Source organism: Macrobrachium nipponense, chromosome 22 (assembly GCF_015104395.2).
Source record: "Macrobrachium nipponense isolate FS-2020 chromosome 22, ASM1510439v2, whole genome shotgun sequence".
Taxonomy (NCBI): Eukaryota; Metazoa; Arthropoda; class Malacostraca; order Decapoda; family Palaemonidae; genus Macrobrachium; species Macrobrachium nipponense.
In genome coordinates, this window is record NC_087213.1 from 69,676,521 (window position 1) to 69,701,248 (window position 24,728).

Sequence of the window (24,728 nt, forward strand, 5' to 3'; positions counted from 1 at the left end):
TCTCGGCGCCGTAGCGCTGCCAAGTTGCCCAATGGCTGGCCAGGCACCCCCCCACTTCCGGCAGCAGGTGAGGGGGAACGCCGTCCCTAGCGTTTCCCCCCTTTCTTCGACTTCTTCCCAGAGCCTCCTCGGGAGAAGGAGGGCTGGGAGGAGGGCTGGTTACGGCTCCCCTTTGTAGAAGTCGAAGAAGACAGAGTCTTTCCCCGGGCTTCGACGCGACTACCCGTCTTAGCCAGCCGAGGGAAGCGCTAGCCGAGCTCTTTGGCTTGGCCGCAGTCCGAGGCTGCCCAGAAGCCTTCGAGACTGCCTGGTGAACCAGACTGGTCGCTGTCGTCAGTGCGCCGTCTGTCCACCGCAGCGTCCACCATCTCTCCTGGGAAGAGAGACGTGGAACTCCGTAAAGATCCGTTGCGTAGTCCCAATGCCGCTTCACGCCCAGCCGCCCTGGAAACTCGAGTAAGGACAGCGTCCCTACGTCGGAGAACCAGGTTGGCCCACAGGTTTCACCGTCTGGTGGGCAAGGAAGGAGATGGCTCTTCCCCCAGACTGGCAAAGTCTCCTAAAGGCCGAGTCATCTTCGGGAGAAATTCCCCCGGAGTTGGCTGCGACCTTAGATACTGTGAGGGACCACAGATCTAACCAGGAGACGGCCTGGAAAGCTGCCATGGCAGTCGATTCCAGGCCGAGTGCCTCTTGCTGCGAGAGAACCATAGGTTCTCGGACAAGAGCTGCTGCAGAGACACACCCGGAGTCAGCCTGGCTAACTCCGGGTTCACCTGTTTGGGCGGCATCGGGTCCTCAGATGGCACGTAAAAACGCCGCTGTCGCAGCAGAGGAGGTGGAAGCCGCTTGCTCGACCTGCCCAGACTTGAGAGAACCGTCTTGCCTGGAGACAAGAGATTCTACCTGGTCCAGCACTGAGTCGGCAAGCTCGGAACGCGGCAAACCCACCGTCGGTCTGGGTTCCCTCTTCGGGCCCCAGAACGACTCGAGCCGGGACGTGGGCTCGGATGGTGGGAGCGGCGATCCTTCCGCGAGGTCGTTGTGCTGACGAATCAGCGCAATTACCTCGGCAAAGTTCCTCTGGATCTCAGGAGTGACTGCATCCTGCGGAGTAGGACCGCAATCCAGTCCCTCGAACAGGAGCATCTCCCGAGACCCTCCCCCCTCGGAGGGGCGGGAAAACAGCGACAAACCCTTCGGTATCCTCAGCCAACTTGTGAATACGGACCTGGCGGTCCGAGAACCGTTGGCCTGGGTAAGTTTAGAGACCGCGTGGTGGGATCCTGAGGGGCGCACCCCTCACGATCACTCCTCAATACCTCGCCCCTCCCGGGTGTAACCCGAGGAGGTTGAAGGTATGGGAGAGGCAGACCTAACGCTCCCTCCTCGCTCGCTGGCAGAACCAGTGGGCTTGGAAGACTGCAGGCGATCGTCACGCCGCGGTGGCGATCGAGCTGCAGGCCTAGTCGAGCCGTCTCGCTGTGGAGAACGGCCTGGACTGGAAAGAACAGCGGCCCCGGTCTCGTGTGTCAGAAGAGCTGGTGCTGGTCGCGTACCCGATCGCTCTCTGTGAGAGTGACGGTCAGGCGACCGGCGAGCTCCACTGTCACGGTGAGACCGGTGCGTATCCTCACGGCGCGTCACGTCGCTGGTACCAGCCGTGGCTGGTGCCGGCGAAACGGGGGGACCTCTTCCCAGCCTCAGCCCGTGGCCGGTCCGTGGACCGTCACGTCCGCCCAGGTAGCCAGCTGCTCGCCGCGAGAGCGAGAGCTGTCTGGTGAAAGAGTCGCCGTGAGCGGCTGTCACCAGTCTTCCGTCCGTGCCGTGAACCTGACGCTGAGCTGGCTCAGAGGTCTGGTTCCTAGCTGCACGGTCGCTGGTAGGCGACCGTACACTCGGTACCTCTCGCGAAACGAGAGGCCGAGACGGACCCTGCTGCCGTGGTCGAACCACTAACAGTAGGTTGAGGATGTGCCGGTGTTAGCCGGCACTCCTCTGGTCCCCGTAGTCTTCTTCCTTGCGGAAGAAGAGACGGGTCCTGCCCCCGAAGGAGCAGGGTGACCAGCGGAAGAACCCCCGTCTCACCGGAGCGAGACGGGCCCTTAGAAGCTCCCGAGGAGACTTCTTGGGGGGGGGGGAGGGGGGGGGGGGGGAGGCGACCTTCTTCTTACTTATGGCGGGGGAGCCTTAGAAGAAGAAGGGGAAGAGGCGGCAGACGACGACGACGACGAAGAAGACGATGAAGATGACGACGACACCTTCCTCCTCTTCTTCTTCTTCTTCGTTCAACCTCCTCAGGACCGATGTCAGATCTGTCATCCAGGGCGGAGCCGGGGCTGCTGTTGCCGAAGCAAGCAGGCCCGGACGCACCTGTCCGAACAGATCGGCATCGGGAGCAGCGGCGCCACGAACAGGAACAACGTCAGCAGGTGCAGGCATCACAGGAACAGCAGTGGAGACGGCAGGAGCAGGTACAGGAACGGCAGCAGTGGTCGGCAACATCACGTCCGTGAACAGCGGCTGGGCAGGTACGGCAGGTACGGCAGGCTGTACAGGCGGTCCAGGTGGACGGACCAGCGGCACAGACATCCTAGGTACTGGTGGGAGGTCCAGGGCGAGCTCTTCGGGCACACGAAGTCCGGTCGCGGCAGCACGGCAAAACCCAGGCGGCGGCATCACACTCCCCCATGGTTACAGCGACTGGCCCCTGCACCGATGTAGTTGGTGTGACAGAGACGCGTGCGGGGTGTACACCAGGTGAGGAGGTGAAGCATAGCCAGGCGTTGAAAGGGTCGTGGTGGTGGTTATTACCGTAGCATGCTGACCGCCACAGAGCCAGCGAGATGGTAGAGCAGCCCCTGGACACTCGGCACGCCACCTGCAGACCCAACGATGCCCACACCTGTCCGAGGTCGTCTTCGCGGCAACCGCACCTGAGGAAGCAAAGGTCGGGTGATTAGCAGGATCCTCACCCGCTCGCGCGAAGACGAACGTATAGAGGACCCAGAGTACAACTCGACATCGGGGTATCTAGCGCCCTCCTCCACCACTCGACAGGTCGGGTGAGGAGAAGGACCTAGAAACCCCCCCCTAAGGGGAAGGCGCCAAACGTGGGAGCTGAGCGGGCGGCAGGAAAGAAGACGAAGTGTCCGTAACCAAAGGAGGTCCGCGGGAGAGCTTTCTTTCCGACGACTCCTTTGCAGGCCTTCGCTTCTTCCTACCTTCGTACAAGCCCCACTGCGCCTCCGACCAATTTACGGAACCACACTTCACAGGGCTCGGCTCGGGTGCATTCGCGTCCCCGACACCGAGCGCACAAAATATGTGGATCAATTTCAGGGAACGAGCGGAACTTACCGCATTTACGCCCTTCGTGACCCGGGCACAATCTCCGGGGGGGTAGCGAGGCGTGGAGATTCCATGATTGATCAATAATTCACAATGGATTGAAAAAAAGAGGAAATGATTGTACTTACAATTATGATTCATACACAAACACAACCAAATACTCAATGAAAGCAAACGACGGAGAAGCAAGGGCAAGAGAGCGTCGAACACACACGTCCACTCGCTGTGAGGCCGAAAGCAAAAGTGATTTGTTTACCTCCCAGTCGCGCGCAGCGCGCTGTCGGACAAGCAGTTAACTACGAACCCCTTGTTCGAAAGCTTACGACCTATCCAGCTGCCGCTAGTACCTTCCTATTGTAAAAGGACCGAAGGTTTGTATGCCGTGTCGGAACAAACTAGGTTTTATGGAGTGTGTTTTTAGTGTGTTAGTGGGTCAGGTGGTCAGCTCATTGTCCATGGCTATGCCAGGATAGCAAGGGTGGTGGTCTAGTCATGTTAAGGTCAAAGACTGTGTGACAGCCCCACAGAGACTTTCTACAGCCCTCTGGGTGGATCGCTGGGTCTTTCAAGGAATGCAGGCGAATGAGGCAGGAAAACTATGAAGCCAGCTTCCTTATCAGGTAGGAACCAGATTATTGGTACAGCTAATTTGTAGCGATTAATAATTATACGAATTCCCAACAGTGTTGCGGTTCTCTAACCCACCACCAATGGTGTCAATCAGCTATATATATGTAACTACCAGGGAAGTTAGATATTTAAAAATGGTATTTTCATTTTAAAATAAGTTTTTAAATATACTTACCTGGTAGTTAAATATATAAAAGGTCCCTCCCTCCTCCCCTCTGAGAACAGGGGCATGGAATTTCTGAGGACAAATGGGAATGGTTCCAAGTACCTGGGTAGAGGGAGCACAGCACAGGTATGATCACCTGACCATCTATCGGCGATTGCCGCGAATTTTGAATTTCTGCTGTGCGCGCGACGAATCGGCGGGATAAAGCTATATATATGTAATTACCAGGGAAGTTAGATATTTAAAAATACAATTTCTTAGCTATTCTAGACTCAGAGGCTGGTTATGATGTTGTGATTGGAAGCATGGGAAACTTGTAACGGAGTATGTGGCAATGAAGTAAAAGGACTGATAATAGGAAAGATTGCAGACAAAAGTGGAGAAGAGACAGATTTCTACAGGCAAAAGAGTCAACTCTATAACTGATCTACTTCCGGCTCTAAGAGCCATCTTCCTCTTCCTATCCCTTTCCATTTTCTCAGAATGAGATTTAAAAATCTTCCACATCTGCTTGTCCCACTCCTGGCAATCAATGCAAGTTACTTCTCTGTTACATTCCTGTCCTCTATACTTTATGTACTTAAGAGTGCGAATCATAACTAAACTTAGCCATTATAGATTTGCAGTCTTCACTGCAAAAATGACAAATTTTTTAATCAATTTGTATTTTTCATAGCTAACAAACCTGAGGTCTTAACAAAAGGATATTTTTTAAGCGCCAGCTGGTAACCGGTTAAACACAATCAAAGGTTGTACACAATGAATCTGTGAGATCTGGTAACTCCTGCCCGTACAAGGTGATAGCACACCTGACGAGCTCTAGAGTCTGACCATAATCATGTTGATTGGGAACCAGCGGAAAACGAATTGCTGGTTGTCTGCTCAGCAGTACCAGGTGTTCCCGAAAGTGGGTGGGTCCCATTCACCTGCACTAACGATGGCAATACCACCACCAAATTTGAATTTTCAACTGCTGTGGTAGGACACTTCCAGCTATGTAATTGCTTAGTAAGTCACTTATGTGAAACAAGATGACAGCAAACAAAGATTATAATCATGTGCAAAAACATATATATAAAGAGGTGTTTCTTATCATAATGGCTACTCATCCTAAATATTTAAATGGTGATTTGGAAAGAAACGGCAAAGTAAAAGGTTTCACAAGTTCATACTTAAACCATTTTAAGTTCAACATTTTCCTTTTTCTTTTCTTTTTTACAAAATGTACAATACATATACCAAAATTTTATTTATCTAACAGATCTAACAGAGATCTTACCCTATCTTAGCCAGCTTAACAGTAGGTTTAACATGATCCTGATCTTGAGTAGCCACAATAGCACAATCTGCAAGTCTGGTTTGCAAAACCAGCGTTTCCCATCCATCAAAGCACCTGAAAATCACAAAGAGAGTAAATACTGAAAATGCGTTAAAAAATGAACTATACTAAATTTTCAAAAACATGAATGCTTTATACTTGCAAAAATGCAATGCACATACAATACTTCATTTAATAAACATCAACCAAGGCTGAATTAAAATGCTGCTACTTATCAGGAAGAACATTCTACTCAAAAATCAACATGACATCTTGTAAATATTGTACTTCAGTTACAAATGAAAATACCATTATGAAGTGGAAACAGACATCACTCTCTCAGCCAGGGAAACTGCTCCCCAGCTCTTTTGGGTTGTAAAATTAACAAATGAGAAAATTCAGTAAAAATATACTTAAGAATAGCATAAATCTAAATGAAAAATCTTAAATGTAACAACACGAAACAAGTTCAAGTCAGATGTTTACCTAGCCCTCTCCACCCATACCTTCCCATTCAGGGAAACTGCTCCTTAGCTTCATCCACCTTCCAAAACAACCTCTTGTCTGAGTTCCTCTACACAGCTTTACTACCTCTCCTCTCACATGGCACCCAGCCAGCTGACCCCACTCCCCCCCTTTGGGAACTTCTTGAGGTCTCCCCCACCCCTAAAACACTTTCTCAGTCCGTTTGAGTATAAGTAATGTTACCAACATTTTCATGAGTATAAGTAATGTTACCAACATTTTCATTGAGTATAAGTAATGTTACCAACATTTTCATGAGGCCATACAACATTGCCAACCATTGGACAGCTGTTTTTTCCAAAATCTTAAAGATTTATATATATCATATATCTTTGGGGTTTCGTCCCTGGTCAGGGTGTGTCGCACAATGTCGAGTTTTGGATAATGGAGATAAAGATAATTGAAGGATTACTGCCAATTAGTATATCAATAATTAACAACTCTTTAAATGTGCAAAGCAATTTTGTCTAACTGCAATGCCAAGGGTTCTTGTGTCATAACCCTCTCAAAAAGTCCACAGAGTTTCAAACAGGAAATCTAATTTACTATACATGAAAGCCTGTCACTTTTACTTAAAGTAGGCATTAAAACCCTGTAGAAGGCAAAAAACTTAAGTAAAATAAAACCTCCCTACTATTTTATGTATAATTTTCTATCTGTAAAAAAATGACATTTTTATAATAATATAAAGTTTCACTTATACTTACCCGGTGGTTACATATAGCTGTCGTCTCCTGACGTCACGGCAGAATTTGAAATTCGCGGTAGCGCTAAGGGTTTGACAGGTGATCCCTCTACTCCCGCCCTCTACCGGGTACCGGGAACCATTCCAACAATAAATCAGAAGTTTCATGCCTACCTGTCCATATGAGGGGAGGAGGGCGGGCTTCGTTATGTAACCACCGGGTAAGTATAAGTGAAACTTTAAATATTATATAAAAATGTCATTTTCACTTATACTACACCCGTGGTTACATATAGCTGATTGACACATTTAGGTGGTGGGACAATGGCAGCTAAAATAACAACTGTTGGAATTATCCGAAGATATAGGTTCCTTACCTTTAAAGACCGCTGACTCAGTGGTTACTGCCTCTGTAGTCTGCTGGCCTTTATTGTACCGACAGGATATATGGATCCGTGCGTCGGACACAATAATAGTACGTGCCGTTGGGAGGGGGACGTGACCGTAACGGACAACCGACTATAATGCCCCTGCTCATGGGCGCAGTACAAATCACACAAAATACAATGAAAAAAGAGGGATCACCAACCGTTTAAGAAATACACCAGACATTAAAAGACTGAAAGATACAAAAAATCAAAAAACTCCCCTGTATCTTCAGACAACCTTAAAAATACAAAAAAACATAAATCAAGGAGAAAAGTTAGTGAGGATGGGATACATCCTTCTCTCCCTCACCCAATACCGTGTCAGTCACAATGAATGGCCCCAATGTTACTGCAATTTTCATATGTTTGGTTTGCAAATCTGTCAGATAATGAGATGCGAAGACAGAATTGCTTCTCCAAATATGTATTTATTAATAATGTCTTTCAAAAGACAGATTACGTCTAAAGGCCATAGACGTAGACACTGCTCTAATTTCATGAAGCTTTGACTTTAAAATTCACTTTGATATCTGAGTCTGTGACATTGTCCGTGTGCCTCAGAAATCAAATTCCTTAAAAAGAAGGAGAGCGCATTTTTTAGAAAGAGGACGAGAAGGATCTTTCACTGAACACCACAGGTTATCACTCTTACCTCTTATACCTTTGGTCCTTTGCACATAATGTCTAAGTGCTCTCACTGGACAGAGAAGACATTCAGGCTCATTAGGCCCCACTAACTCCGAAATGTTCTTTATAGAGAAAGAACGAGGCCAAGGACGTGAGGGATTTTCATTCTTAGCCAAAAACCCCAGCATTGATGAGCTAATGGCATTGCCCTTAGCGAATCCAACTCTCTTATCAATAGCATGCAGCTCACTGATTCTTCTAGCTGATGCTCAAAGCACAAAGAAAAAGGGTCTTCCTGGTCAGATCTTAAAAGAACTTAGGGAGGGGAGATGGTTTGGAATTTTATCTGACATCCACCATTAAGAACTCACAGGTTCAACTACTGGTTCTTGACTCCTTTGTCTTGGTCGTATCAAAGGAACGAATCAGGTCTGAGAGGTCTTGATTATTAGAAATGTCTAATCCTCGATGTCTGAACACAGAAGACAACATAGCTCTATAACCCTAATCGTCTGGTAGAAAGCTTCTTCTTCTCACGAAGAAAAAGAAGGAAGTTAGCTAACTGAGCTATAGAGGTCTTAGAAGACGAAATTCCTTCTTCTTTGCACCAAGCTCTGAATTGGACCCACTTAGCTTGGTACACTCGATCAGAGGATTCTCTTCTGGGTCTAGCAATAGCCCTTGAAGCTCTCTTTGAAAATCCTCTCTTTCTGAGGAGATGCTCGACAGTCTGAAGGCGACTAGTCGAAGAGCGGACAAGTTGTGATGGAAACCTCAGAAAGTGGGGCTGTCTGAGTAGATCCTTCCTTAACGGTAACTCTCCTCGGAAAGTCCGTCAACAGCAGTAGTAGATCCGGAAACCATTCCCTGGCCGGCCAAAAGGGGGCTTATCAGAGTCATCCTGACGTTCTGATGACCTCTGAACTTTGCCAGAACTAATCTTAGCATTTTTGAAAGGTGGAAAGGCATACAGGATCCAGATTTGACCAGTCCGAAGCAGCATGGCCTCCACTGTAAACGACTCCTCGTCTGGAACTGGGGAGCAATACAGTGGTAGACGAGCTGTCTTGTTTGTGGCGAAGAGATCCAACTGAGGACATCCCCAAATCCCCCAAAGCTTCTTGCATATTTGAGGATGTAACGTCCACTCTGTGGAGAGGACTTGTCCTCTCCTGCTGAGATGTCTGCCTTTACATTCTTCGAGCCTTGAATAAATCTTGTGCTCAAGACAACCTTGTTCTCTTTCGCCCAATGAGTAGGTCTCTCGCCGCCTCGCACAGATGAGAACGAGTGTGTCCCCCCCTGTTTTTTTATGTAAGAGAGAGCCGTGGTGTTGTCTGCTTGAAAACCAGCACTACTTTCCCTCTTACCTCTGTCTTGAAGTGCATTAGAGCCAAATGAATCGCCTTCAACTCTTTTAGATTTATGTGCCAGCTTTCTGATGAATCTGCCAAAGTCCCGACACTTCCTTTCTCCCCAGAGTAGCTCCCCACCCTTTGTCCGATGCGTCTGACAAAAGAGTAAGGTTGGGGCTCAACTGGCTTAGAGACAAGCCTTCCTCTAGCCTTCCTTCTGATTTCCACCAAAGTAGGTCCTGTTTGATTCCTTCCGAGATGGGGAACACGAAGGAGTCTGGGAACTTCTTCCTTTGCCACTTCTGCTTCAAGTAAAATTGAAGTGGTCTCATGTTGAGCCTGCCCAGACTTACAAATTGCTCTATTGAAGCCAAGGTTCCTAAAAGGCTCATCCACTGATTCGCCGAGCAAGTTTGTCTGACGAGAAATTCCGTCTATTTTGTTCAGGCATGAGTCGATCCTTTGGCGAGACGGAAAAGCCTGAAAAAAGAACTGAATTCAGTCTCACTCCTAAATAAACTATCTCCTGAGGAAGGAGTGAGACATGACTTTTCCTTGTTTACTAACAAACCTAGGCTTTCCGTCATCCTTAAAGTCTTTTGTAGGTCCTCCACACACTTCTGTCTGGACCTTGCCCTGAGAAGCCAATCGTCTAGATACATGGATATTCGTATCCCGTCTAGATGAAGCCACTTTGCTACTGACGACAGAACTCTGGTGAACATTGTGGAGCTGTCGACAGGCCGAAGCAGAGGGCCCTGAACTGATAAATGCGGCCCTGGACGAATCTCAGGAATCTTCTCGATTCCGAATGAATCGGAAATATGAAAAATAAGCGTCCCGAAGGTCTATGGAAACCATCCAATCTCCAGGATGAAGAGCTGCTAATACCGATTGGGTCGTTTCCATAGAAAACTTCGTCTTCAGGACAAAGACGTTCAGGGCACTGACGTCCAACACCGGTCTCCACCCCCCGTGGCCTTCTTTACCAGGAAAAGGCGATTGTAAAATCCTGGTTCCTGCGGAGAGTCACTAACTCTATGGCCCTCTTTGCCAGTAAGGCGAGAACTTCTTGATGGAGGGCAGCAAATTTTTCGAGTTCTCCGAGTAGGCTGACAAATTCACAGGAAATTCTGTGAGAGGGGGGTGCTTGATGAACGGAATGGTGTATCCTTCCTTCAGGACCTGACCGTCCAAGGATCCGCTCCGAGATGAAACCAGGTCTGCCAGAAAAGGTGTAATCTGGCTCCTACTGCTGTGTGGAGGACTACGGGCCTACTTCTTGATGGAAGAGGGAGTGGTTTTAGAAGAGGCTCTACCTCTCCCACGAAACCTGGAGGAGATCGAACGGGAGCTCTCCCTCGAAATGGGTTTAGGGAGCTTCCGTGGAGGGAGCACTTCGAGAAGCAGAAAAGAACCGGAGCTATCTTCCTGGGCTTCTTCACTGACTGTGATAAAAGATCCTGGGTCGCTTTTTGTGTTAAAGATTGAGCGATCTCGCTCACAATCTCTTGCGGAAATAGGTGTTTCTTGTCCAAAGGAGAGAAGAGCAAGGCAAGACTTCTGGTTCGATGAAACCCCTTTCGACAAGGAAGGAGCACCAAAGCTGTCCTCTTCTTCAACACAGAGGCGAAAATGGCAGCGAGGTCCGAAGCTCCATCACAGATGCCTTTATCGATACAATCCAGTACCGAGGCAAAAATCCTTCAACTGCTCCTCCGAAAGTCCAATGACTTGACCTTTTTCCTGGCCAGCTGAAGCAATGCCCAATCCAGGAAGCTAACAACTTCGAAAACACGGAAAACACTCTTGCAAAGATGCTCCAGTTTCATTTGTTGAAAAGAAAATCTTAGCAGTATTAAGGGCTGCTCTGCGGGAAGAGTCCACGAGACTAGAAAAGTCTCCCTGAGCGGAGGCAGTCACACCCAGGGAAAAACTTCTCCAGTGTCATACCAGACACGGCTCCTTGACGAAATGTCTCGAAGGGGGAAGACAAAAAACATTTTTCCCTGTTGCCCTCGTTCTCCAAAACAAAAGCCAAGCGTTAACTTTCTTGATCGCTTTCTTAGCCGAAATCGAGGAGGACGAGACGCGTGAACGAGGACGAGGAGTCAGGCTTACTGTCCTTTTTCACCTGCGAACTAAGGAGAAACTGGAAACGGAAGGCGCAAAAGAATCTCCAAAGTTGTCAACGAAGGATGGCGTAAAAGGAGTTTATAGCCCCGACAAATGCTTGTCTTTTTTCTGTAAGTCCTTCTCTTTCTTCCTCCAAGTCCGAAGCTTCCTTCGACGAAACTGGCGAACATTCCATCGGAAGAGGAATCCTGTTCGGCGAAGTCACACCCTGACGCGTCCGAGGAGGGTGTGAGAAAGCAGGAGAAGACGTCTGAGGCCTGAACTGAGACGTATCCGGGCGGCTGAGCTGGCGGCTGCGTTGGCGGCTGAAGGTGGCGCTCGAGCGAGAGCCTGACGTGGCGCCATAGACGGAGTCAGGAAGGAGTCCGACCAGGCGCCTGAAGTGGCGTCTGAAGAGAGTCACACGGAGAGTCTGAGCCTGAAGAGGCGACTGCAAGGAGCCTGCGAAGAGACTGCACAGTAGTCTGCGGAAGATGTAAGGCGGTCGGGAGCGCAATTCGGGGACGAAAGAGACTTGCCAAAAAGCTCCAAGATACTGCCTAACTTGGCATTCATCTGTTCAAACACCGAAGGTTGAGGATCCACCGACGTAGAAGGCGCGGGGGTGGTAGAAGGATGATCCACAAACACGTCTGGAGCCGCAGGAGTTATCGCTTGAGGAGGCTCTGGAGAAGGCTCCGAAGGATGTGCGTGTTCGGCTTCTCCAATTCTATGAGAGAAGGGCGATAAATCGAAACCGCCGGAGAAAAGGCTTCAGGCTCCTCCCAAAAACTACAAGAAGGTTCGGCAGCCGCCACCTTCTTGGGAACCGCAGCATGGCGAAACCATCGGCGCGACCTTTTCAGCGGTCTAGAAGTCTTATTACGCCAACCTCTATAAGAGGAAACATCTGAACTAGAGTCACTTGACGAAAAACACTTCCTCGCAACACCTTTCCAACAATGGTGAGCGACAGCATCCTGGGATACGCTACAGGATTGCTTTGAGGGGGCGGCTGCTCGGGAGCAGGTCCCGCTCGCCTCCCTTCGGTTTTCGGCATGCCTCCTCCCAGGATCTGGGGAGTTTGACAGGGGCCTAGACCTAGGAGAAAGAACGAACGGGCCGAACAACCACCTCCTCCACTACACTTGCACTAAGTAATTTATCACACTTAACTACCACTTCTTGCACTGTCTCACCCATTTTCTGCATAGTGGTGAGGAAAGAGACAAATTTCGAGTCCATATCGGCTCGTAATACTGACACGGGATCGGGATCGGGAGATACAGATTCGAGGGCAGGAGCAACCACTACGGGGTTAATAGGAACAGGATTAATAGAATTCAGAGGAATATCCTGGCTACTCACTAACTTAGAAGAAGATCTCTGTGAAGCCTTTCTGATTCTATCTTTTTCTAACTTTCTCATATACTTTCCCAGTGCCTTCCACTCATGAGATGTTAGAGACTTACATTCTTCACACGTATTCTCAAAAGAACATTCACGTCCCCTACAACTAACACAAGTAGAATGAGGATCAAGTGAAGCTTTAAGAAGTCTAGTCTTACACCCACTACTACACACCCTATACTGAACAGAGCCGGTGTCAGACATCGTGAAGAATTCAAAATAATTCCTAAAAAGGGACAAAACAATATCAAAACCAAAATAAACTATAGCGCTATCAAAAAGATCAGTAAACTCAAGGTACATCACCAAAAGGAGAAAAACCAAGATGATCAAATCCAAATTTCAACCAGCAGAGGAACCTGTGTTACCGTTCCGGACGGCAGGAAAACTTCTGATTTATTGTTGGAATGGTTCCCGGTACCCGGTAGAGGGCGGGAGTAGAGGGATCACCTGTCAAACCATTAGCGCTACCGCGAATTTCAAATTCTGCCGTGACGTCAGGAGACGACAGCTATATGTAACCACCGGGTAAGTTATATAAGTGAAAGCATTAATTTCCTAGTACATACACTGTACTGTTTATTACTTCTTCAAAAGAAATTAACACTTGATTCCATATCTCTTTCTTCTGACATAAAAAATGCAATATGTACCTGCTATTATTGAATTATGAGTATTCTTATTTAAAATACTGCATATACATACACTTGTATGTACCTGCTATAATTGAATTATGAATATTCTTATTTAAAATACTGTATATACATACAAGGGTGAATAGATTGCAAACAAAAGTAACTTACTTGTAAGCATCACATTCAATGTCACTGTACATTATTGTTATTTCTTTGAAATTATTACATGTACTCACTTCTCTGTTTCTATTGAATGGTTACGCTGAAAATATTCCCGTGCATGTCTTCTTGGCTCAGCAACAGCTACTATATCAAAGAGATCAGGAAACTGGATGGCATAATTTCCATAATTCTTTCCTCTGTTACCTAGACATAAAAGAATACTTTAAAGAAATTTTGAAGGGAGATAAAGATTTTTGGTAAATGAACAAATTTTGATGGTAGATAAAAGATTTTTGGTAAATGCAATACGCAACAAATCCTATATAAAGGTTACCATACATTCTTAAAGAAATTTTACAGTTTTATGTTGCCATGGCTCTAGTATTCCATGAAATTCTCCTATTATCAACTTACAAAGAACCTTATGAATCATATTTAAATCTTTTCCCTGCTCACTTCAACCAGCATTATAATCACCTATATCAAAATTATATCAGTACTACTGATAATTGTAAATAATTCACTAAATAAATAAATATTGTGTTAAAACAATGCCCACAATAATTAAGCGCCCCCCCACACAAAAAATAGGACATGAGGATCTGTCCAAAGGAACTTCAGCTAGCTTACTCAAACGATGCTTCTATTACCCATGAAGAGAAGTGATCTTTAGTAGAAAGCTGTTCAGCAGTTAATGAAAATAATCCATCTTCTGCCTCAATGGCCTTTTCAAAGCTGAAGCCGTGTGTATAATACTACCCGAGTAGCAAAACAGTTTCCAGTGAGATGACTGTGTTTGTTTTCTTGTGGATGACAATAAATGAGAATAAACCACTTCACTTTTGGGATTAGCGGTGAATACCTTCAAAGGCCATGATTACTGAAGGAAAAAATTACTTGAAACATGTAAATCCCTCCACCACAGATGAACACTAGTACAGTACAATGACCTTGTCCAATTTACACTCTTTATCAATAGTAATCACAGAAGCCTTCAAATTGGTTGCCATCTAGCCACTTCTGTAAATGATTGCTTCTCTCTCTATCATTAAGTTCCTAGACCATTTACATAAATTTTCCAGTCTCTGGATCTAACTGCCAGAGCACTCCAGCCCCAATTCTGAGCATTTTGCAATCGTACTTCAGCAGAATATCTTCCTATATCATTGAAAGTGTCAATGTCTGGTTGCACAAGTCTTTTTCATAAAACTTTGCTTTGCTTACTAATGTGATATTCAAACCATATTTTCTAATTTATGTAGACAATGGGCATTCTTTTTTCTTTATGGCTTTATTCCAAAATCCTCTGCATACAGCCAACCAAACAACTAGAATTGTAAAAACTCAGCCTCTTCCCATATTTCATATTCTGCTCCGGCAATCTTATTACATCATCTTTCCCTTCAAGATATTAGGAAAAACTCACAATAGATTAGTTCTATAGCTGCATATTATCCTTGATTGTTGTGGAGCCTCATAATTTTTTTTGAGGTTCTCTAACCTCTTTAGAAATCTCTTTACACATCCTGCTAATAGCAAGAACAATGCTATTAGCCCTATTACTTAAGAAGAATAAACAAATGCAAGGTCAATGTAACAAAGGTACCAAGAATTCTAATCTTCAGTATGTTTAACATGAGAGAGAGAGAGAGAGAGAGAGAGAGAGAGAGAGAGAGAGAGAGAGAGAGAGAGAGAGAGAGAGAGAGAGAGAGAGAGAGAGAGAGAGAGAGAGAGAGAGAGACTACTATAACTTACCTGCACCAACTACAACTGCAGTCACTTTTCTATGGCTTGCCTTTGTACTAGTAGATTCCAAACAGTTCATATTTGCAATGAAGTGAACCCTTTCTTCTGAGCCTGGAAATTATAACAAATGATTGAAAAATTTCCCATTTTTCCAAAGAATAAAATATCTACCAACCCTAAACTACCATTCAATTACTAACTTATCATATTATGCCAGCAGGCTGCTATAATATAATGTAGTGGTAGTAGGCTAACAAGGGTGTCATAATCAACTACATACAAAACACTAGTCTGTCTTTACACATTTATAATTAATGTATTAAAACCATTACTACCAACACAAAAAATAATACTTACAACTGATGACTAATGCTTATATTCCCTATACATAGTATACAATGGATAAAAAAGGACTGCTAGATGGTGACACTATCAAACACGTTTCAGTTCGGCACTGTACATACTTTGTTTTATGAAGTTCCAAATATCAAACCTCATTTCTCACATATGCTTCACTTAAACAAAAGCAATAAATTAAACAATTCAAAAGTATTAATGCTCAGCTGACAGAAAACAAACAAAAACTAAAGAGGATTCATCACTGAACTGATGATATCATGTAGCAGAATTTTCTAAGGTGAAAAATAGGCAATGCTCATCATAGCCTAACTCAGTGAGTAGTAAAATGTCAACTTATCGATTATACTTAACCTTACAAAAAGCAGGGGAAATTTTTACTTAGATATCACAACTAGTTCCATAGGCCTACTTGCCAATTATAGTAACAGCTCCATGGGAATGAATGTTAAAACACAAACAAAAGATAATAACTAGTACCTAGTGTCTCAGTAGAGTAAGCTAGATGTAAATTTATGATTGATTTAACTTTCATTTTCGTACTAAGCAAGTTATATTGACTTGTGAGGATAGCATATCACCCCATATTGAGTTGCATAGTAATACATAGTACTAGGTATCTAACACCACACATAAGTTCCAACAAGAGGCAAGTAATTTGTCACTGTCTTTTGTGATAATTAAGTGAGAGATTTTACAAACTTATCCCACACAGTCATAGGTACTAGGGTAAAATACTGAATGGCCGGTCTCTACCGTAGTGCAACCACCTTCCCGAAAAAATATTTTGACACGTCCTGTAACCCAGGATAGATATTAGTCAAGAGCCAGCGTCCGTCAAGCAACACCTTGAGACTTCTACTTTCCTCTTGAAGTACTAAGTTTTTTCTCCCAAGTCACAAACTAAGGCCATACTTTCCAATTTTTGGGGAGGTGGTCACACTATGGTAGAGATGGCCATTTGGTATTTTACCCTAATTGACTATTGACACCCACTGCAATACTTCTGGGGAAAGCAAAATAAATCATAAGCCTACTAGCCCTTAAACGCCGACTGGACGTATTTTACGTCGACATTTTTTGTCTCTCGGGTGCCGACTGGACGTATTTTACGTCGACATACAAAAGTTTTTTTAAAAATTCGCGGAAAAATACTTTTAGGCCTACCAGCCGAAAACTCTTGAATCACGCGCCTTGGGGGATGCTGGGATTTCACGGATCAAGGTGTTGTTTTGTTTACAATCGTTACGCAGGCGCGCAAGCGCGAATTTCTTTCTTGCCGCACTAAAAAGTATCTGTGACACATCTCGGAAATTATTTCGTCACTTTGACATAATTTTTTTACCATTTTAAATTAGCCGTTACATGGAGTATTATATATGAAAATGTGCGCATTTTTATGTAAAATAGAACAAAAAAAATACTCATGATTGTAGCTTTTATCAGTTTTGAGATATTTTCATATAACGATAAGTGCCAAAATTTCAACCTTCGGTCAAATTTGACTCTACCGAAATGGTCGAAAAACGCAATTGTAAGCTAAAACTCTTATATTTTAGTAATATTCAATCATTTACCTTAATTTTGAAACTAATTGGAAGTCTCTAGCACAATATTTCGATTTATGGTGAATTTATGAAAAAACTTTTTCCTTACGTCCGCGCGGTAACTCTTCCGAAAAAATCATACATGCGATTGTGGTAATGTTTGCACCATTTTAAATTAGCCGTTACATAAAGTTTTATATATGAAAATGTGCACAATTTCATGCACAATACAACTAAAAACAACCCATGGTTGTAGCTTTAATCAATTTTGAAATATTTTCATATAAAAAATGATAAGTGACAAATTTTCAACCTTCGGTCAACTTTGACTCTACCGAAATGGTCGAAAAACGCAATTGTAAGCTAAAACGCTTATATTCTAGTAATATTCAAGCATTTACCTTCATTTTGCAACAAATTGGAAGTCTCTAGCACAATATTTCGATTTATGGTGAATTTATAAAAAAAATTACATTTTCTTTACGTCCGCGCGGTAACTCTTTCGAAAAAATCATACGTGCGATTGTGGTAATGTTTGCACCATTTTAAATTAGCCGTTACATAAAGTTTTATATATGAAAATGTGCGCACTTTCATGTATAATACAAACAAAAAATAGTTTGAAGGTTGTAGCTTTTCCTCATTTTGAAATATTTGGCATATAACATTCACGATGAAATAGAAAAAAAAACCACGTTCGGTCAAATTTGACTCTACCGAAATGGTCGAAAACGCAATTGTAAGATAAAACTCTTACAGTCTAGTTATATTCAGTCATTTATCTTCATCGTGAAACAAATTCAAAAGTCTGAGCACAATATTTAAATTTATAGTGAATTTTTAAAAAAAACTTTCCTTCCCTCCGCGCGCAGATTCTCCGCCACAAATCTCCGAAATGCGTAAGTCCCATTCTCAGAATATTTGCTCCATTTAATATTAGGCATTTCATAGAGTTTTATATATGAAAATGTGCGCAATTTCATGTAGAATAAAACAAAAAAACAAAAAATATTTGAGAGTTGTAGCTTTTCTTATTTCCGAAATAATTGCATATAAAAAAATTATATATAAAAACCATTCGACATTCAGGTCAACTTTAAACTCTTTCAGATATGGTCGAAAACTGCATTTGTAAGCTAATATTCTTACATTATAGTAATATTCAATCATTTGTCTTCATTTTGAAAGAAATTGGAAGTCTCTAGGACAATATTTATATTTATGGTGAATTTTTGACAAAAATATTTGTTTACGTCCGCGTGTTACGAATTCATGCATTATTTTGTGATAATTTTATCATTTTCCTCTCTGGGTGTTGCTTTTATTGTTTTACAATGTGTTATATACCAAAATGATCGACAATTTTAGTGTAAATTACCAACGAAAAAAAGTAACTATCTTTTAACCGTTTTGCGCACAGCGCGATTTAAATACAATTATATATGAAATTTCGTTTTTGCGCTATCATATATCGCATTATTTATATATGATAATGATAATTTTTTTCATTTCTGATGGTTGCATACTAAACTTCAGGTAATGACAAAAAAAAAACAGCCAAAAATGAACTCTTAATCTTAAAAACTAAGCGCGCTGTGATTTTTTGAAAAAAATATTTTTTCCGCTTCCGCGCTCACTCTGAAACGTCTCCGGCACACGGGAGACATTTTTTTTTTTTACCGCTTCGGCATTTAAGGGCTAGGCTATCTTCACATAGTCCAGCTCACCAGAATCATAGGTATCATCTTTGTTACTGAAATAGACTAAACTAACTTAGGCCTGGGACTTCCAGGGTAAAATACCGGTGTGCAGCCATTGATCCAAAGAAAGACCACTTTTTCACTCCATATTTAATTGGTGAAACAACAATACAATTGAATATTTAAGCATACCATTCAAAAGATTGAAGTTTTGTCAACAAAATGAGATAATATGAAACCGCCATACAAAATATCATAAGCATGCGAAGTCTTCGTAAAGTATGTGTTCAAGGCAGTTTTTAAATCCAATATGGCGTGTGATGGCAGTTTGAAAAATTCGATTCCACAATCGGGTCCACGTCCTTCCCAGCGTTCAATTGAATAATAATTGTGTAGTATATATGTAATGTTTATTGATATTACTCAAGATTCTAGTTGTAATCAGCACAATAAAACAACATTTTGTTGCCTATACTAGTAAAAGTATGAGACATCTTACTCCCGGGGTCATGTTTTGAACTGAAATGCATTTTTACCTTGTAATCACTGGTTTTATCTTTACCGCCATCACATGAAACTCCACAGTGCTTATTTGATTGTAATTATACACATTTTGTTCTTAATTTACTCCAAATTTCACTTGAAATACGTGTACTTTTTGCCAAACACTTTTCATTTATTTTAAGTCTATGCAGTGGTCGCTCCCGTATTCGCGGGGGATGCGTACCAGACCCCCCTGTGAATAGTTAGAAACCGCAAATATAGTTGGAACCCCTACAAAAATGCTTAAAACCTCCTACAGGCAGTCCCCGGGTTACGACGGGGGTTCCGTTCTTGAGACGCGTCGTAAGCCGAAAATCGTCGTAAGCCGGAACAACGCTTGGAAATATGTCTTAAACTAATAAAAAGTTATAAAAACTGAATTGTAATCCTTGGTTACACTACATGTGTTTCCTGTAGTTTTATGTACAACCTGGAGTTATTTTCATAAAAGAATGTTGGTTCTTGAAGGTAAAAAACGATTGTAATACCTCCTGGTGACACTACATTCTTGAAGTTTTATGTACAACCTGGAGTGATTTTGCAAAATCTTGAGGGCTACAAGAACAGCTGATTACTATTTACGTATCATATAGACTAATTAAAGTAAATGTATCTTTAAATAGGCTTATATACTTAGTATACAACAAAACATTTCCTGCCATGAGTCAGAGGCCGTTTAATGAAACGAACACTTCTCTGTCCTATCTGTTCAGAAAATAAACGTTACGTCAATCCCCGAGACTATTGTTGCCAAAGCGTCTCTCTCTCTCTGATCAAATTACATTGGAAACTTGACATACGATTGCCCTAATATACGAATGTTTTGAGATATAACAGAAAATTTGCGAAAATACAAGCTTTTTTGATATACAACGAAATATTTGAGATCTAGATTTTTGCAATGAGTGTTAGTTGTATATCGCGACCGATAAATGGCGTTCAGTCTGTTTGTTTGTTGGTGCTGCATGTTAACACGTCGTTGTTTAGTTCGTTGTATTTGCGCCTATTTTTCGTGTTATTTTGTCTATTTTATTATTAACCATGGGTCTCAAAGCTAAAGACAAAGCAGGTGATAAGAAAAAACCCAAGAAAATGATTTCGATGGAAGCAAAACATGAAATTATAGCAAAGCATGAACGTGGCGTTCGTATCGTCGATTTGGCAAACGAGTATGGTCGAAATCCTTCTACAATATCCACGATCATCAAGCAGAAGGAAGCTATAAAAAACCCCCGAGACCATTGTTGCCAAAGCGTCTCTCTCTCTCTCTCTCTCTCTCTCTCTCTCTCTCTCTCTCTCTCTCTCTCTTCTATCAAATTACGTACTGGATAATTTCTCTCTTTGGATACTTCGATTTTGCCAAATATTGAGGGCTACAAGAACAGTTGATTACTATTTACGTATCATATAGACTAATTAAAGTAAACGTATCTTTAAATAGGCTTTAATTATTATTAGTATTCAACAAAACATTTACTGGCATGAGTCAGAGGCCGTTTAACGAAACGAACACTTCTCTGTCCTTTAAACTCGGAGCGTCGGAAGACGTCCTCTCCTCTCTCTCTCTCTCTCTCTGATCAAATTACTGGATAATGTCTCTCTTTGGATACTTGGAATTTGCGTTGTAATCTAACCAGAAACTTTGTTTGTTATTATTACTGGAAACAAGCAATGATTTTTTCATTATTTGCGCTTTTGGACTGTTATATGTAAACTAGTATGTATTTCATTCGCTCGAAAACTAGTTCCGCATATGAGGCGTCACTAAAAAACATAGAAAAATACAACATAAAAAGTGTCGAAAATCATCATAATCTCAAACCGTTTAACGAAACGAACATTCTCTGTCCTTAACTCGGAGCGTCGGAAGACGCCTCTCTCTCTCTCTCTCTCTCTCTCTCTCTCTCTCTCTCTCTCTCTCTCTCTCTCTCTCTCTCTGATCAAATTACTGGATAATGTCTCTCTTTGGATACTTGGAATTTGCGTTGTAATCTAACCAGAAACTTCGTTTTGTTATTATTACTGGAAACAAGCAATGATTTTTTTTTTCATTATTTGCGCTTTTGGACTGTTATATGTAAACTATATGTATTCATTCGCCTCGGAAACTAGTTCCGCATATGAGGCGTCACTAAAAAACATAGAAAAATACAACATAAAAAGTGTCGAAAATCATCATAATCTCAAACCGTTTTAACGAAACGAACACTTCTCTGTCCCTAACTCGGAGCGTCGGAAGACGCCTCTCTCTCTCTCTCGTCTCTCTGCTCTCTCTCTCTCATCTCTCTCTCTCTCTCTCTCTCTGATCAAATTACTGGATAATGTCTCTCTTTGGATACTTGGAATTTGCGTTGTAATCTAACCAGAAACTTCGTTTTGTTATTATTTTACTGGAAACAAGCAATGATTTTTTCATTATTTGCGCTTTTGGACTGTTATATGTAAAACTAGTATGTATTCATTCGCTCGGAAACTAGTTCCGCATATGAGGCGTCACTAAAAACATAGAAAAATACAACATAAAAAGTGTCGAAAATCATCATAATCTCAAATTTTTGTTGTAATCTAACCAGAAACTTATTTTATTAATATACTGTGCTAAACTATAAAGGATTTTTATCATAGTATGCGTTTTTTAAAAGCGTCGTTAACTCGGAGCGTCGGAAGCGTCAGCGTCGTAACCTCGGAACAAGCGTCGTAACCCAGGACGGATTTTTCCATTGAATATTTAAGAAAAAGCGTCGTAACCTCGGAACGTCGTAAGCCGGAACCGTCGTAACCCGGGGACCGCCTGTATTTTGTTAGTAAAAACTCAAGAAAAACCCACTAAAAATGTTTATACCTGGTTCTTTTTAATAGTTTTATCACAAAAAGTGCATTTTATGATGAAATTGATAAAAAAAAAACCAGGAATTTGTGGATATTTCTCATACAAAAATACAGTGAATTGGTGAATTTTCCGCAAATAATGCGGGGAAACGTTCCAGAGAGAAATCCGCAAATATGGGAGTCCGTGAATCCGGAGAACGTGAATATGGGGGTTTCACTGTATTACTATTTTGACTTTTTAAAAATTTTGAGTAATTGTATGGCTGAAATAATTTGTTTTTAATTTTTAATAATTGTACAGCTGAAACAAATGTAACCTTTAATGTTTGCGTGCTAGGAATGGCAAGTCATAGTTGCCAATTTAGTGGACCTTGACACAGACATATGCCGATGCCTTTACAAACCATTTCCATAAATTCTAGATGTCATAGTAATGAAATAATGATAAAATTGCTCTAGTATTTAAGTAGAGTTATAACTCGAACTTATGCGAGGTTAGGTTCCAGACCCCTCGCATAAGGGGAAGTTTTGTGTAAGTTTGGCATGGTCTCTAAAAATGCTAATACATAAATGCTTTCTTCTAGAGTTTTAACACTAAATATGACCCTAATCACGCTCCCTAAGTATTAAGCTAACATTTACATAAAATTAAAGTTACTGTAATATGATTTAAAAGTTAGTTTAATACATCACCCTTTAAAAAAAAAAAACAGTTTGGCTTAAAAATAGGTAATTACAGTAACTACTACGTACATACGTAGAACACGCTGTGTTACCAAGAGAAGTGAAGTGACTATGTGTGATAAGCCGTGATTTTTAAGGTCAGATCGACATCAATAAGGTGAGACTATTTGTCATTGTAGATCATTTTAGACACAATTTTTTTAAGGGGGAGGGGGGTCGGTGGGGAGGGGGGGGGTCGCAGGGGGGCCTTCGCTAAGTAACGATAACCTCCCCCTAGGTTAGGTTAGGTGGTTTTGTTAGGTTAGACTGCTTCTCTTATTTTACTCATTTTCTGTATTACCCACTTTTGCAAATCGTGTTTAGAAAATAGCACGATTTAGAAAAACGGAGCTCGAGATAGCTACCTTGTCCCGAGTCACTCTGTAAGTGCTATTACACCCTCTTATGTTTGCATGGAAAACCATTTTTTCTGTTAGTTTTTGTTGCTTTTTTCTATTCTGGTGTTATTATCTCCCGCTTATTGCTCGTTTTCATATTCCCCCACCCAAAACCCCATGTTCCCACCTGGTTGCCCTCATTACTGTTGTGATATTTAGGGTGCTGGTCAATGGAAAAAGAGGGTTTTGCACAAGATAACATCAGAACACAGCAAAACAAGAAGAAAACTAGCAGAAAAATGGTTTTTCATGCAAAAATCGCTGGGTGGACTCTAACAAAAAATTACCCAGGTGGTAGCCAGGAGGCCGTGCAATACTTTACCCAATTAGGTAATGTTACTTTGGGTTACGCTAGCCTAGCTACCTATTCATAGTTCTGTTCTATATTTAGCCTAAGCTGAACTTTAAATTGTAAATTTGCCCTAGCCTAGTTTACGCTATTACTAACCGACCTACATAAATGAAAGTGACCTATATTACTTACTAATACTATAGGAACTCTGTTTTTTCCATCTGTCCACCCGCCTGTGGTGTTTGCGTATGGTAACACTGCGTCCCGGGCTTTAGACAGTTACACTATGTGTAAGTTTTAGGTAAATAAAAGGATATCTGGGTGTACATTTGCAACTGAAAATTGTTTTAATAATTTACTGTATGCGAATTACCTACACTGTTAATATTCGAAATAGAACCTATACTATACCTACCTACTACCTACTACCTAGTAGTGTAACCAGCAGCTAGGTAGCCCTAGTATATATCTAAAGCCCATACACAAACATCACAGGCGGGTGGACAGACGGAAAAAAACCGAGTACTATTAGGTAGTAGACTAAAGCAAATTATCAGGTACTAGCCCTAGGTACCTATAGGTAGGTAGCCTAGTAGGCTATCTACCCTAGCTAGTACTACTATAGTAGGTAGTGCAAACGAGCCACGGTTATCATAGCTTATCTAGTACTTACCTGCTAGTCTGCGGTAAATTTAGTGTTTGGAAATACTGAAATGGCTAAAAGTAGTGTGCAACCTGGGCAAATCATCAAGAGACGAGATAACGACTGATTAGTTCCCGATGGTATTTCCTTCTATGGGTGCACCTGAATAACCAGAAGTTAACTTGACAGGTCTTCTACTTGTAGTAGTAGTAGTAGCGAGAGAATGCAGGGTACGTGACGGCTCACTATCCTTGCTCTTTCATTCTCTTAAACCTATTCTTCCTTCTCCATTCTCTTAAAATAACGTATCTATCTCGGAAATATTAAAATCACCTAAATGAATCGATTATTCAATTTTTTTCCATGCGTAATTTTTAAATTGTCATTACTCGGTTAAAGGCCGATCGAGTAGTAGTTTCCCATTATCACTTTAATTTTCATCATTCACGAGCAATTCTCTGCATTCATCTATACCATTCACGTATCTTTTTTAAAATTCTTTATTAGTTTCACATCGTTTTCTACACAATCGATTATTTGTAA

At 42.4% G+C, this 24,728-nt stretch overlaps 1 protein-coding gene across 6 annotated transcripts in view; it reads right to left on the reverse strand.

Annotated features, from left to right (window-relative positions):
- LOC135198793 (uncharacterized) overlaps window positions 1–24,404 on the reverse strand; it is a 98,066-nt gene extending 73,662 nt beyond the window's left edge. For 2 of the 6 annotated variants that reach the window (XR_010310890.1, XM_064226745.1), the window contains exons 1-4: window positions 24,216–24,403; window positions 15,163–15,264; window positions 13,482–13,611; window positions 5,427–5,540 (exon numbers count right to left, since the gene is read on the reverse strand). Coding sequence is in view for 3 of the 6 variants with exons in the window: in XM_064226745.1 (XP_064082815.1) it covers window positions 5,427–5,540; window positions 13,482–13,611; window positions 15,163–15,232 (314 nt within the window). In the remaining 3 variants the exon portion in view is untranslated. Of the gene's footprint in view, window positions 1–5,426; window positions 5,541–13,481; window positions 13,612–15,162; window positions 15,265–23,734; window positions 23,880–23,964; window positions 24,135–24,215 lie in introns of those variants that run through there. The other 4 variants (XR_010310891.1, XR_010310889.1, XM_064226748.1 and 1 more) reach the window with 4 other exon arrangements.
- Between the last annotated feature and the right edge of the window lie 324 nt (window positions 24,405–24,728).